The 14,262-nt window shown below is 40.0% G+C and overlaps 1 protein-coding gene across 1 annotated transcript in view; it reads right to left on the reverse strand.

Moving 5' to 3' along the window:
* Positions 1-14,262, reverse strand: part of NECAB1 (N-terminal EF-hand calcium binding protein 1) — a 196,164-nt gene that overhangs the window by 44,271 nt on the left and 137,631 nt on the right. The window contains exons 5-6 of the mRNA XM_045286921.1: positions 5,242-5,378; positions 3,986-4,018 (exon numbers count right to left, since the gene is read on the reverse strand). Of these exons, the coding sequence (XP_045142856.1) occupies positions 3,986-4,018; positions 5,242-5,378 (170 nt within the window). The remainder of the gene's footprint in view (positions 1-3,985; positions 4,019-5,241; positions 5,379-14,262) is intronic.

Raw genomic sequence — 14,262 nt, forward strand, 5'->3', positions numbered from 1 at the left:
TGATGACGGGGGCTTCAGTGGAGAGCAAATGTTTTGAGAATGATGAGGGCAATGAATGTACAAATATGCTTTACACAACTGATGTATGCATGGATTGTGATAAGAGTTGTATGAGCCCCTAATAAAATGATTAAAAAAAAAAAGAAATAGTGCACCATGAGAGGTAAAAAGCTTGAGAGATTGAAGCAGTATCAGCACATCTTTATTTTCTTCTCCTGACTCATCAATAAGAAGCCCTGGTGGTGCAGTGGTTACACGTTGAGCTGCTAACGTGTAGTGGTTACACGTTAAGATCAGCAGATCAAAACCACCAGCCTGCTCGCCAGAGGCCATTCTACTTCCAGGCAGTTACAATCTAGGAAACCCCCAAGGGTGGTTCTGCCCTGTCCAATGGAGTCACTGTGAGTCAAAGTGGACTCTATAGCAGTGAGGTTGTTGTTATTCATTAGGGAAGCTACTGTTGGTATCTTGAAGCCCTTTCTCTTTGCCTAGATTCCTAAGAGAAGCATACCTCAACAGTATGGTATATGCCTGGAGGTTAGTGCTATGGAAGAAAAGTGTTTTGAAACCCAAACCCAGCTCTTGCTAATGGCAGAGTAGCACTGCTGCATAACATTTCCAAGACTGTGAACTTCACAGAAGCAGACTGCCACATCTTTCTCTCACAGAACAGGTGGTGCGTTCACAAGGCTGACCCTTCAGTGAACAGCGCGTGCTCACCCACGGAAACACCAGTGTGCTGCAACCTGCTCTCCCTGTCCCATCTAGACACCTTCACGTAGTTTGTTTGCTGGGGGCATGCGTCCTTACCCCAGTGTTGCCATGAATACCTCAGCCATGGTACCTTTGCTAGTCTATTAATCTTCCTCAGAGAGGATGCTTTCACACTTCCTCAACATCTGAAGAGTGGCGATAAGTATGCTACAATATGGGACCTTATAAACCTTTCCATGGACTTCATCCCTACTATGAGTGGCACACTGTACGGGAAATTCTGAGTTCTTTCTGAGCTTTGTCTGATCCCAGTTAGATTGTGTCTTGGCTTCCAACATTGTCTGCTGACGTATTTGTTTTCACAGGTCTCTTAAATCCACCTTCTTTCTAGGTTCCAAATTGTGATCCTATTGGCTCTCCCCATCCTTCTTATGTTTGTGGGCCGTGCACTCTCCTACCTTGATACTTTTACTGCCAATTTTGAAGGGTTTCGGGAGGAATCAGAAGAAATTCCATATGTTTAACCCCCAATCTCCCAATATATTGTCTTACGGCATCAACACCTTAACTTTATCTTTACTGAACATTTTAATCAAAGCTTCCAGGGAAGAATCAGATGAAAAGGGGGAAAACCTGGGGCAGACTTTCAAATTCTCGTTGACTCCAGATTCTCTGGAACTTGGAGGCTAGATAAGCCAATGAAACTTTTGCCTTAAGATAATCTTTAAACCCCAGGCCATAAATATTCCCTGCTGTTTTATTAAATCTGAATTAACTGTCTAGCTTAATTAAGGAAAATGTCTACTTTTTAAAAATCAATATGCTGTTTTAAAGATTTCTATGGGATCAAAGTGATAAAAGTAACTCAAAATATTAGATAGGTACCTTAGGGGACAATGAGTTTATGTTAACAGGGAGGAACATCCCAAAAAAGGAGGGTGAGAGTAACTGTACAGTGTTACTGAACTGTACATATAAACTGTATGTTTGGGAAAATCACTTGTAGACAAAATTAAACATTTTTTCTCTTATTTCTATAATGAACATCTTTGGGCAATAGAAAATAAGCTCTAAACCCAGGGAAAAAATCAGTTATATCCCTGAATATAGAACAACTCTAGAAAAAGAGAGCAACTTCAGAAATTCCATTATAAAAAAGGAAATCTATCTATACTTAAACTATACTCCCAGAAATCTAGTTGGTGAGGAAGAGCGGGCTGCATAAGCTGACAAGGGTATTTGAGAGGGAATCTTCAATACAAAGCAATGATCATTCTTGCCATTGGTTTCTGGGTACCTTCATAAGACATGGAATTAACATGCCTCCCATTCAGCCAGTTCGCTGAGGCAGATACAAAGAGTGCTGTCGAATGACATCTGATAATCTCACCTCTGTAGCATCCCAGCTCCTATGCATCCCTGCACTCCGAAATTGCCATTTCCACATGAACAAATGCAAATATTTTGCTCAACATGCCATGTCTAAGGCATTACTGCAGGTGGACGACACTGTGATTCTACCTCGGGGTTGATAAATGGAATAGATGACTTTTCAAAATTCGCGACATATGGAAGATTGCTTATAACCCTGGATTTCACAAATATTGAACCTCAAAGCACTGTTGATGCTGAAAAGGGAGCAAATAATTAAACCTTGGGGGTTTCGATGATATCTGTGGGCGGTACGCTTGCCAAAGTAGGGCATCATGAAATCTTTATTTATGATATTAAAATGTAATGGAATTTTTGGACCCACTGCTTTGATAATCCCCTGCTGAGATTACTCTTCTCTTCACTAATTGCATATGGCATCACTTTGACTAATATTCCTTATACTTAGTTTGCGTTATGTCGCTCCCTGTTTGCCAAGCATCTTTAATAACATTATGTCTAAATCTATGTGTCAAGGTTTACGACTTTTTACAGTTCCGATGACAGTTATCCCCACTGATCTCCTCATTGTCCCAAGTCCTTACTCATGGCTCCCTCCTAGGGATTCCTGCAATTCCCTTTCAGTCTTGTATTTTTTGATATGTAGTTGTGACATGTAGAGGAAGGAGAATTAGGCAAAACTCCTGCCACCAGGTCCTCAGCGTTAAAAAAAAAAGAATTTGAAGTGAAATGGGGTTATAAAAAGGGGCTGTGATTGTGAATACAGGCATGCCCTGAGGACATTGGTGGTTCAGCTGTAGATCACTGCAATAAGGCTAATATTGTAATAAAATGAGTCACACAATCTTTTTTGGTTTGCTAGTACATATGCAAGTTATATTTACAATTACAGTAATTTATTAGGATCCATGGTAGTGTCGTTGATCATGCACTGGCCGGCTAACCACGGGGTCAGTGGTTCAAACCCACCAGCAGCTCCACGGGAGATAAATGAAGCTGTCTGGTCCTAATTTACAGCCTTAGAAACCCTACAGAGCAGTCCTCCTCTATCCTGTAGGTTCACTCTGCATCAGAATTGACTTGATGGCAGTGGGTTTCTGAGTATTCTCTTAAGGATGAATGCTGGGTTAGTAACCTCAAGGTTGGAAGTTCAAGCTCACCAGCCTCTCAAAGGAAGAGAAATGATGCTGTCCAGTCCTATAAAGATTTATAGTCTTGGAAATGTTAAGGTACAGTTCGACTATGTCCTATATAGGATTCCAATGAGTCAGAATTGATTCAATGACAGTGGATTTGGGTTTTTGGTTTTGGTAGTCCTTGACATACCAAATATATATAGCATGATGAAAAATAGCATTATACTACTATAGCAAGTATAATAGCATTATGAAAAAAGTTTGAAACATTGTAACAATTGCCAGATGTGACACAGACACATGAAATGAGCACCTGCTATTGAAAAAATGGCACTGGTGGACTTGTTCAGTGCAAGGTTGTCACAAACTTTAATTTATGATTGTTTTTTTAAAGGCCGTATCCAAAAAGTGCAAGAGATCAAACTAAAACAAGATTTGCCTGTAGATATAAGTAGAGAGTAATGTAGTCCGGGTGGTACAAACAATTAGCTAAGGGGCTTGGCTAATCATCTAAAACTTAGAAGTTTCTGGAGGCCCCTAGGGAAAAAAAGCCCTCTAGATCTGCTTCTGAAATGTCAGCTCTTGAATACTCCATGGAGAACAGTCAGACTGACACGGCGCAGTCCCGGCGCTCACCTGAGAGTGAGAGCTTTCAATGGCACTGAACCTTACTTTGCCCTGGTGAGGCTGTTGAGTGAGCATTGAACAGCTAACTACAAGATCAGTGGTTCAAATCCACTTACCATTCTCTGGGAGAAATATGAAGCTGTCCGCTCCTGTAAAGATTTATAGTTTCAGAAATCTTATATAGGTTCTCCCTGGATGCTTTTATCAACAATGACTATACAATATAGCATTTCCTAATCTAACGCCAGATATGTAATGCTTCCTATTGTTTTCCCAAACTATTGTTGAACTATTGGCCAAGGAACAAAAACTCAATTCCCGAGTGCCTCCCGCTTCCCTTACATCCTGCATGAGCATACTTCTTCCCATTCAACACAGCTGCAGCAGCTGTTGGCAGCAATCACAAGAGTGCAAGGCCAGTTCGTGACCTAACCAAAGAAGAACAGATTTCATTAAAAATTCACTATGTGGTGGTGAATGAAAGACAGCAGTTTTCAGGAGATGGCTGAAGAAACTAAACGGAGCCCTTTCTCACATCTCTTAGGTAGAAGAATATCTTGATTCTAAAAAGGGAGAATCCACTTTATTTCCAGAAAATGTAATCAAAAGAAACAACAAAGTAGGTCTTATTTGCACATTAAGAATAGGAAATCAATGTCATTGTGCTCCCAGACTTATGGTTTTCTCTGCTCAAAGTTGAGGAGCTGGGTAGGTGCTTGTCTAAAGATAATCGTTATGAAACCGCCTTCCATCTCTCTATATTTAATCTCCCTCAAACCCTTGGCAATTTATTTCTCCTTTCCTATAGTATTATTACTTTTTACCTTGCATTATAGTTTTAGTGTTCATGTCTTATTTATATAATAGACTTTAGTGTTTTTAAGAATAAGGATTATAAAAATATATATTTGTGCCAACTCCTGTGTCTTTTAATCGATGCTCTGGTGACAAAGTGGTTTAAACATTGGGCTGCTAACTAAAAGGTTGTGGTTCGAGCCTGCCAGCTGCTCCTCGGGAGAAAGAGGAGGATGTTTACAGCCACAGAAACCCTACGCAGCAATTCTCTTGTTTTCTCTTGTGCAGGGAGTCAGAATTGTTGACTTGCTGGCAGTGGCTGTGATTTGGTGTCTTTTAAAGTCTTCTCTGTTTACTGAGTTCTTTATATGAATGCATTGACAGATAGTCAAAGTAAAAGTAGAATAATCTTTTCAGAGGCACCTACAATTTTAAGCACTAGTGCAAGTCCCTGCCACTTTCGTGCAGTCTATTGATTTTCCTTTTGAGCTTCCACTAGTGTAAGTACCCTGCCTCTCAAGTGGTTGTTCATATACACAGTCACGAAGGAGACATCACCTGAAAGCGTGTCACTTGCCTTTCTTGACGGGTTTGCTCCTCAGTCGTTTCCATAGCACATTCCAAGGAATTTTGGAGAGACTGCAGTTGATTCAATGTCTCCTTCAACAAAAACCGAGTTACAAATTGCTCCAAATTAGAAGCCTCTTGGTAGTCCTAAAGGCGACAAAATAAATAAATTAGAATTATGGTGAGTTCAAATAACGAGAGCTGGTTTGGGCCATGTACTTGTCACTCTCAGGTAAATCACTGGGGAGAGACTAGAGAGGAAAAAAAGGTGAGGTCCCTGCCCCGGTGCTGCGATGGACTGGAAGAAGCTGAATAAAAACTCTGTAGAAAGGACTGGATTCTTTTAGCTCCAGATTTTAAAAACAAACAAACAACATTACCCATGGGATTACAGATAGACACCTAAAGGTAAAGAGAAAATCAGTTACAAAAATATTGGAAAGTAACTAACTTTGATTTTGTTGTGTTTCATTTAAGTGGATGACCATGCCATTATAGATTTTCCCCATTACTAAGTGCAGACACGTTGTAGCAATTGGCTTAATTCCCTCCGGCTGTATTTATTATGTTTGATGATGGTATTATACTGAAGGCAACAGACATTATGGGCAGTAGTCATAAATTACAGAAACGTTAGGCCTGGAATATACAAATCGTTTACTAAATCTGCATGGGTCCCTCTCACAGTCATTTTACCGGAAGCTCATTTTGTGTTTAAACTGAACTGCAAAAGCATCATTCATTCAAACCTAGCTACACAAAGAGCACCCAACAAGCTCCACTTGCAAAGCTTCGTCTAGGTAGTCGGTAAAGGAGATGCCACTGCTCCCTGGTCTTGCTCCCTAATGTGCAGGAAGAGCCAGGAAAGAAAGCAAGGTTGGCACAAGATAAAATGGTGCCAACCCACTTCTTCAGGTCACGGGACCAACCAACTCTATCCAAATTTTTAGAGTCGTGGGTGGGAAGAGTGGATATCTAATCAGCCAAGTAAAGGACTTATTTGGCTCTTTCCCCCGAATTTATTTTCATTGTGAAAAACCGAGAAGAATGATGGTGATAAGATAATGTCACAGACAAGGCAACTCTGGCTTACACTGCAACTCAAAAATACTCCCCGCCTCTCTCCAGTCTAAATCAGGACATACTGCCGGACAGACTGCCAGGTCCCGGTAAGTTCTGCAATCAGAGGAAATACAGCATTGTTCTCAACAGACTGTTGGTCCTCATTTCATTTTGGGGGGGATCATTTGCTGTCTTCTCCCCTTCTCTGATTCTACATCGCAGGGTTGGGATTGCAGACCCAGTGGCATAGATCCAGTCTTTTGTCCCTTTGCTCAGCTAGGCGCCAGCTGTTCCTTTGGAAGTCAGTAGCAAAAGAGGCAGATGGAAAATTAAAGAGATAACACGCTGGAAAATGTCAAAGCCTGGTCCCTTTTATTTTCAACAAACGTGTTGATTCTGAAGGTACCAAAATGGGTCTCTGCATTCCTAAATCTGCAGAAGATTGATATGCTGGGGCAAGACATGCGTTCTTCTGAACAAAATCCAGTATTTGAGAAGCTGGCAGTACGGTCTTCCACCAGTCTAATAAAGGAGTGAAAAAAATGTACAGATGATCCCTGATTTAGAGATTCTGTTTTTGTTGTTTCCTAAGCACAGTGTAATCCTTCATATATACTAAGCTGGATATGGACAAGTGAAAGTTAACACTATATTTCCCATATCCCAGTAATGTTCACGTCATTGATCATTACTAGTTAAGTGAATAATTAAATGGATGTTGCTAACAACACAGAATTAATATGTCCATTCTTGCATTTGGAAAGCTGAAACATAAACATTTTGGTTGTTTGTATTTTTTACAATGGAGGTGGTACAGGGCTAGCATTCATTTAAAAGTGAAAATCCTAGTATTAGCAGCAGACCGCTTTGAAATGCAGGTTTCCTAGGGCTTTGCCTGTGCCTCTTAATTGTCAGATCAGTTCTCACTAAGCAAGCCCTTGCCCAGATGGATGATGGAAGGGCAGAAAGCTGAACTATTAACACCCTATGATTCATCTGAGTTAATTAGAAGAATCAGAGCATCAGTTCCCGTTTGTATACGCCCTACTGAAAATTAATCAAGCTAGTGGCATCCAGCCTTCTTGTCTTCTTGCTTCTGCGACCAGATACAATCACATTTACCAGGGGGCACTGCCCTGTCTGCCTTTGAGATGAGCCCCTGCAGCTCTTCTCATTCTTGTGTGAACCATCTGTGCCAGCTCTCCGTAACAGAAAAAGCAATCCTCTTACAAAGATAAGGTTGCTTTCCTCCCACATTTCCACTCTTCCAAAGTCTGTCAGCTGTTTTATACGGACTGGCTCATACTACAGTACCTGTATCTTTTTCGACACCTATTTCTTTTAAACATGCTTAGACTTTTACGTGGCACTTGAAAATAATTCGATTTAAGTTTAACAGAACAGAACAAAACAAAACAGAACAACAACAACAACAAAATGAAAACATTGGCCCTTAATTACGAGCCTTAAAAATGGCATGAGATAAATTCCAAAATGGTTTTTGTAAATCTTAAATAGCAAAACAAGAATCAAAACATTTTCTAACTATTGGGTTTGAGGGATTAGTCAGGGACAAATTACAGATTTGTCAGTGAGTGAAAGAGGGTACAAGGATCTAATGTTGATATAAAATACTGCTAAACAATCAAAATTTGGCCATATTTTTCTAAGCTCTATCTTAATTAGATATTCTGTAATTTACATTCAGAAAACGCTTCAGAGATGAGCTGTATTATGTAAGATCGTTTCCTTGGCAAATCTCATTTGTGAAGGGCTCCTCCTGGAGTTTGAAAGGTTCCTTTTGCTCGGGCATCGTTTCGCTTCCTCTTTCTGTCTCACCCTAGGTGACCCTAACAAGAACAGAGTGCCCATTGGTACCCGAGGCTGGGAGGTCTGAGGACTGTTACCGAGCTAGACTAAATCTGAAGATCAACACCTTGCAGATGAAGACCCGAGTTACATTTATATCTACATAGCAACGCACTGTGATGGCTAAGAATCTGAGCCCACAGCAAAATCACACGCACTGCCGTTGAGTTGATTTTACTCAGGGCCATTTCTGGGCCTGGACATCTTTATGGGACAGACAGTCTCACGTTTTTTTCCAAGAAGTTTCGCCTCATGGGTTTGAACTGCTCACCTTGCAGTTAACATGCCAACGTCTAATCCAGTCTGGTGTCACACAAGAGCTGTGCCAACTTGGGGAACTATTTAAACTTTCTAAGTTTTTATTTCCTTATCTGTGGATCAAATCTCATAAACTTGTTTGGAGGATGAACTAAAATAGAGTATGTAAGTACATAGCGTGGTACCTAGTTCACAGTTTTTGATAAATGTCCATTTCTGTTACTAGTCCTTTGGAGGAAGGATATGACAAACTGCCATGAATAGCCATTGACCTGAATTTAAAGGGTACTGTGCTTAGGTACTGTGATAATAACTCATTTCAGGATTATTGCTGGGATAATTGTGTGCATGGTATTTGGCTAGTAATAGGACTAAAGAAAGAACAAATTTTGTCGCTTGGCAAAAAAAATGTATCACTAGTATTCTGAAACACAGAGTTTCTGAGGATGAAAACTATATTGAAAGAATAAAATAAAGGCCAAGAACTATCATTTGAGAATGCCTTTCTAAAATAAAAAGATTTGCAACTACATTTTTAACGCACATCACATACAAGCATCTGAGAATAGTGACTCAGAGCACTGAGAAATATTTCAGTAAAATTACTAGACTTTAAAAACTTAAAGTAAAAATTTTGTTGAACATCTAGATATAAAGAGCAAATGACTAGTAGAGGCAAAAACAAAAAAGGACAATATATAATGAGATGTTCCAACTTTTATCTCAGAAGAAAGTAAAAATTATTAATGTTATAAACATGAAGAAAATGGATCAGAGGATTTCATAACCAGAAAAAATGGACTTTTAATTATTAAGTGCACAAAGTGTTACCAACATGCAGAACTTCGGGTAATATTTTTTTCCAAAATCGCTGCCCAAGGAATCCATAGACAGCATGACTAGAGGGATTCTGACATAAAGATTGATTATACTGACCAGGTACGGACCAACATTAGATGAGGCTCAGAAACGGAACCGTTTGGACTTGGTGAGTCACACATACAGTAACAGATCCTGCAATGCAGACAGAAAGCAGCCATAGAAAATCCTAAAATAAATGTGACTGCTTGTGCTCAGAGGCTCTAGTAAACAGATGGATAGCTGAATCTGGCCCCGGGCTGGCATTGCTGATGACTGACCTGGGCATTGAACACAAATGGCTGCCAACATCGTACAAAGAGAGACAAGCAGGCATTATGTATTTCCTGGTAGGAGAACACACCATCAAACATTTGCTCTTTAAGTCAAACAAACACACTTTTCAAACAAGCCTCTGCACTCAGCTTGCCATTGGCACAAACACCTGAGCGCAGAAAAGTATGTTGACCTGGACCATAAGTATAAAATTAATAAAGTCTAGATATTGGGCAACTCTGGGTTACGCAATAGATGAAGTACAAAAATAAGAAAATGAAACAGAATGTAAAGAACCCCTGTAATTGGGCCACCAGATATAGTTGCATGGGTTATACCCTGATCAAGATTACCAGTAAGGAGGAAAGGGCGGGGGAGTACACACATGGAGAAAGTGCATCGTCTTCTAACTCACACAGAGCACGGCTCTCTGGGCTGCTCTGCCCAGAGAACGGTCCAGGGATGGGCCCGTGTGCCACGTAGGTAAAAGACTCCTCCCTCTGATGAAAAAAGAATGTGTGGAGTAAGAGACACAAAAGGCATATAAAATTCAGTATAACTAAACCATACTTTTTTAGAGATACATATGTGGGTAATAAAACTATAAAGAAATACAAGGAGATAATTAGTAGAAGGGCCAGTTTTTCTTTTCCAGAGAGGGATGGGATTAAGATTGATGCAGAACAAATTGGCTTTTGGAGGGACTGACAGGCTAGGCTTTTCATTTGCATAGTGATTTCAAGAGTGTTTGTCTTATAATAATTCTGTTTCATTTTACAATAAAAAGGTTAAGAACCATGTAGGAACTAGCCTGGTAAATATATGATCTCTTCCCATGTTTAGAAGTTGGCAGTCGATAGAAAAGACCTATACAATGCAATATTCTTTGGCAGGAAGTAAGAAAAAGAGATCTGTCAACATTCCAAAATAAGAAATTTTTATCACCGCTCATATACTATCTCCTTCACTGTTAAGGTTTTATTTTTCTTGAGTGTAACACACAGCTAAATGTCACTCTTTTCACGAAAAGCACAGAGCGCTATCTACCCATGAGTGGGGCTCACTTTATGTTTGTTAGTATTGATAATAAAATATATCACAACATTTCTTTCCCCCAATTATGCTGCTTTTTATCTCATTGAGCCTCACATACTTTTCTTTGAATATCATTTCAAGCCTATGGAATAGAAATCAAACATAGGTTGAAGTAGCGATCTCTCCAAGGATAGCAGTCATTTACAATTTGACTCCTAAATAGTATATGTGTCAGATGGATAGTTCTCTTTTAAGCACAGGCTTATAATTTGTGGAGCTAATATGCTTTAAGTTACTGAATTTGTCAGAGACAAATACAGTTTCAAAATGTCCCATAAGATCTCTTGGCCTTCAAAGACAGATTATCCTTGTCTTTGGTCTAAACAAACTCAGGCACAGTAGGAGTAATTGGGTATTAAAATGTCATAAGCATTTCCTAACATAGTGTATAAGAAACAGTAGTTAGTAAATATATGTTCCTAGACACATTTTAAATTTAATTTGCTTTTATGACTATGAATAGAATTATAAAATATTCCAGTAATTTTTACCCTGGAAAAACGAATTCTGAGAATGGATAACTTCTTCGGAGTATTAATAGACAAAGAGGTTTTTTTTTCCCCACTACAGAACTTTTGAAAAGCTTCAGAACCATATTTTATCACGTATCACATGTGACTTCTAGTGCTGGCAAAGAATACCTAATATGTCTTGACACAAACTTATTCTGGCATTTTGTATACTAAGAAAAATAAAAACGCTGCCAATTAAATCAATGTTGTTACTATCAAATTGGTTCTGACTCATAGTGACAATATGCACAAGAAACACTGTCCCATTCTGGAACATTCTCCCAATCGATCCTAATTTTGAGCCCGTTGTTGTAGCACTGCCTCCTCTATCTCTGCCAAGCATGATGTCCTTTCCTCGGCAGTGGTCTCTTCTGACAACATGTCCAGAGCACACGAAATCAAGTCTTGTCATGGCGCCTTCTGAGGAAAATTCTCGTTGATTTGTTCATTCTTTTGCCAGTCCATGGAAAAGCCAATAATCTTTGCCAGCGTCTCATTCAAACACATCCATTCTTCTTTGCTGTTCCCTATTCACTGTCCAGCTCTAGCACGCCTATGACCCCAAACCCACCGCCATCAAGGTCATTTTGACCCATAGTGACCCCACATGGGATTTCTGAGACAGCACATTTTAAAGGGAGGAGACAGCCTCATCCATCTCCTGTGGAGCGAAACATGGCCCTTCCCCTTAGCAGCCAAGCTTGTCTCCCCGCCACCCTAGGGCTCCTGAGCATGCGTTAGATTAGAAGCTATGAAGAATACCCTGGCTTGGATCAGGTGCCCCTTAGTCCTCAAAGTAAAAGGAATATTTACTTTTTAAAGTAAAGTGCTACATACTGTTAGCCGACTGTATTACCGCAGTTAGGTAATACCATAGAATTCTTTCCACCACAATTCCTGTCGAATTCTTTAAGGATTCCTTTGAAGTTTCAACTAGCTTGTAAACCTAGGTTTATCTACACACCTCTGGGACAAACAAGGAGATGGGACGTTTCCAAGCAAGCAAGCTTTATCCGTGATTTCTGTCCCTTTTTAGACTGCCCCGTCCTTTTCTTGGACAGCTGGAGAAATGGTGAATGCTCTCAGGACATCAGGAAAATAAACGCATGGAGATTAGCCTCCCTGTTGGCTGTCATTACCATTCTGAAAGGCAGAATTTGAATTCTCACAAAAACAAGTAGTATGTTGCAACCCTGAAGCCCATCAATCCATCTTTTGGCCACTGAAATAAAAACATTTAAATATTTAGGATGATTAAAGTGCATTTGTTACTGGGGGTGGGGTGAGGATGCAGAATCAAGAAACAGATGGAACAAAATTAATTCAGTTATCACAGAAACAATAAAAGGCAATTTCAAGAACATATTTGGAGCTCCAGGCATGGGGTACTATGGAAAATGAAAAGACTTTAATAGAGTGATAAAACCCAGCTAAGGACCTTAATTATTTATTCTAAAAGGGCTCATTTTAAGCGGAGATGTAGATTTTGTGCCTTTGCCATGGCAACGTGGAACTCCTCTGTACCTGGGAGGCTGCGATGAGACTGCGCTCTAAGCTCAGAGGAGGTCTTGTGTTCCCAGTTTAGTGATTAGGTGGAAAAGAATTAATTAGATATTTCTACCTAATTCTGAATAATATTTTTTGACCCTCATGGAAGATATGATCCTATGCTAGAACACTGGGTTGGCCATTAACTCATAGACGACTCGAAGCAAGTCATTCATCTCTGTTTGTTTCCCCAAATCTGTAAAATAGGAACACTAGACCTCGTGTCCAGCCCAGAATCCAGTTGTTGTGAGTTGGAATTGACTCAATAGCCATGTTTGTTCTTTTTTTTTTTTTCGGTCATTGGGAGATGGGCACAAAATAAAGAATCTATTTTCTTCCCTTTTTTCCCCATAGGTGAAGCAATTCCGTCATGGGCTCTACCCTTCTTCTCTTGCTAAATGAGCTCAAAGAAGACCACTCTTTGTGGGAGAGTAAAGCACACAAAGAATTATGGACACTTGTTTGGGTGCTTCCTGTCAAATCAAAAGATCCTTTCTTCTTCCTGTGGCTGCATGCAAAGACAGAGGTCAGCTGCTTCACACATCAGCACCCATTTACTTTCCTAATGAAATGAAGAAACGATCCTGATCATGGAACTGCTGCTAGTAGACTCCCAGAGAACTAATGGCAGGAGGAAGGTTTGAGCCTTCTGACGGGGGATGGAGACTCTCCAGTGCTGTGGTAAACATCCCTGGAGTCTTCGAAGCTCCCTGGTGAGCTAAGTGTTTGTTTAACCATGTGGGTTATTCTCACTAGTGTATGTAACTCTAGGGAGAAATGAGGGTTCCCTTTTCATGTACTCTCCATTCTGGGTTTTGGGATGCTTCTAGAAAATTCTGTGAACTCTGATTTTCAATCTAACTTTAAAACTGGTATCTGAAATGATTAAAATGGTTACTGTTGAGTCCCACCTGACTCCTGGCCACTCTGTGGGAGAGCACAGAACTGCCCCACATAGTTTCCAAGACTGTGGTCTTCACTGAAGCACATGGCCAGGTTTCTCCAGTGGAATGACTTGTGGCTTTGAACCACTGACCTACTGGTTTTCAGTCAAGTCCTTATCACTACATCATCAGGTCTTTTGAGATACATATTACATGTTCAATAAAGGGTGGTTATTCCTGGGTGGCACAAATCATTTGCTTCTGGCTATAAACATTAACATTGGTGGTTTGAGCCTACTCAGTGGTGCCACAGTAGAAAGGCTTAACAATTTACTTCTGTAAAGATTACAGCCAAGAAAACCACATGAACCAGCTCTATTCTGTAACATATAGAGTTGTCAAGAGACAGAATCAACGTGCTGGCTGTAGGTTTGGGTGATTGAGGACTGTTCCTATTTAACAGGTTTTTCTCTCTTTTTAAAAATTAATTTATTCTTTTATGGGTCATTGGTTTTCTTTTTTGTTGTCACCATTGTGTTCTCATTCACTGCTTTGTCTTGCTATGCCTTATTTTTTTGGTGCATATTACTATCTCTACAGATCTATCTAGATAAGATAGGCTGGATGAATAGTCTGGAAGAGAAAACAATGGGACTGATGGTTCCAGGG

Source organism: Echinops telfairi, unplaced genomic scaffold, assembly GCF_000313985.2.
Source record: "Echinops telfairi isolate 266 unplaced genomic scaffold, ASM31398v2 ScPeMD7_1;HRSCAF=3_0, whole genome shotgun sequence".
NCBI lineage: Eukaryota > Metazoa > Chordata > Mammalia > Afrosoricida > Tenrecidae > Echinops > Echinops telfairi.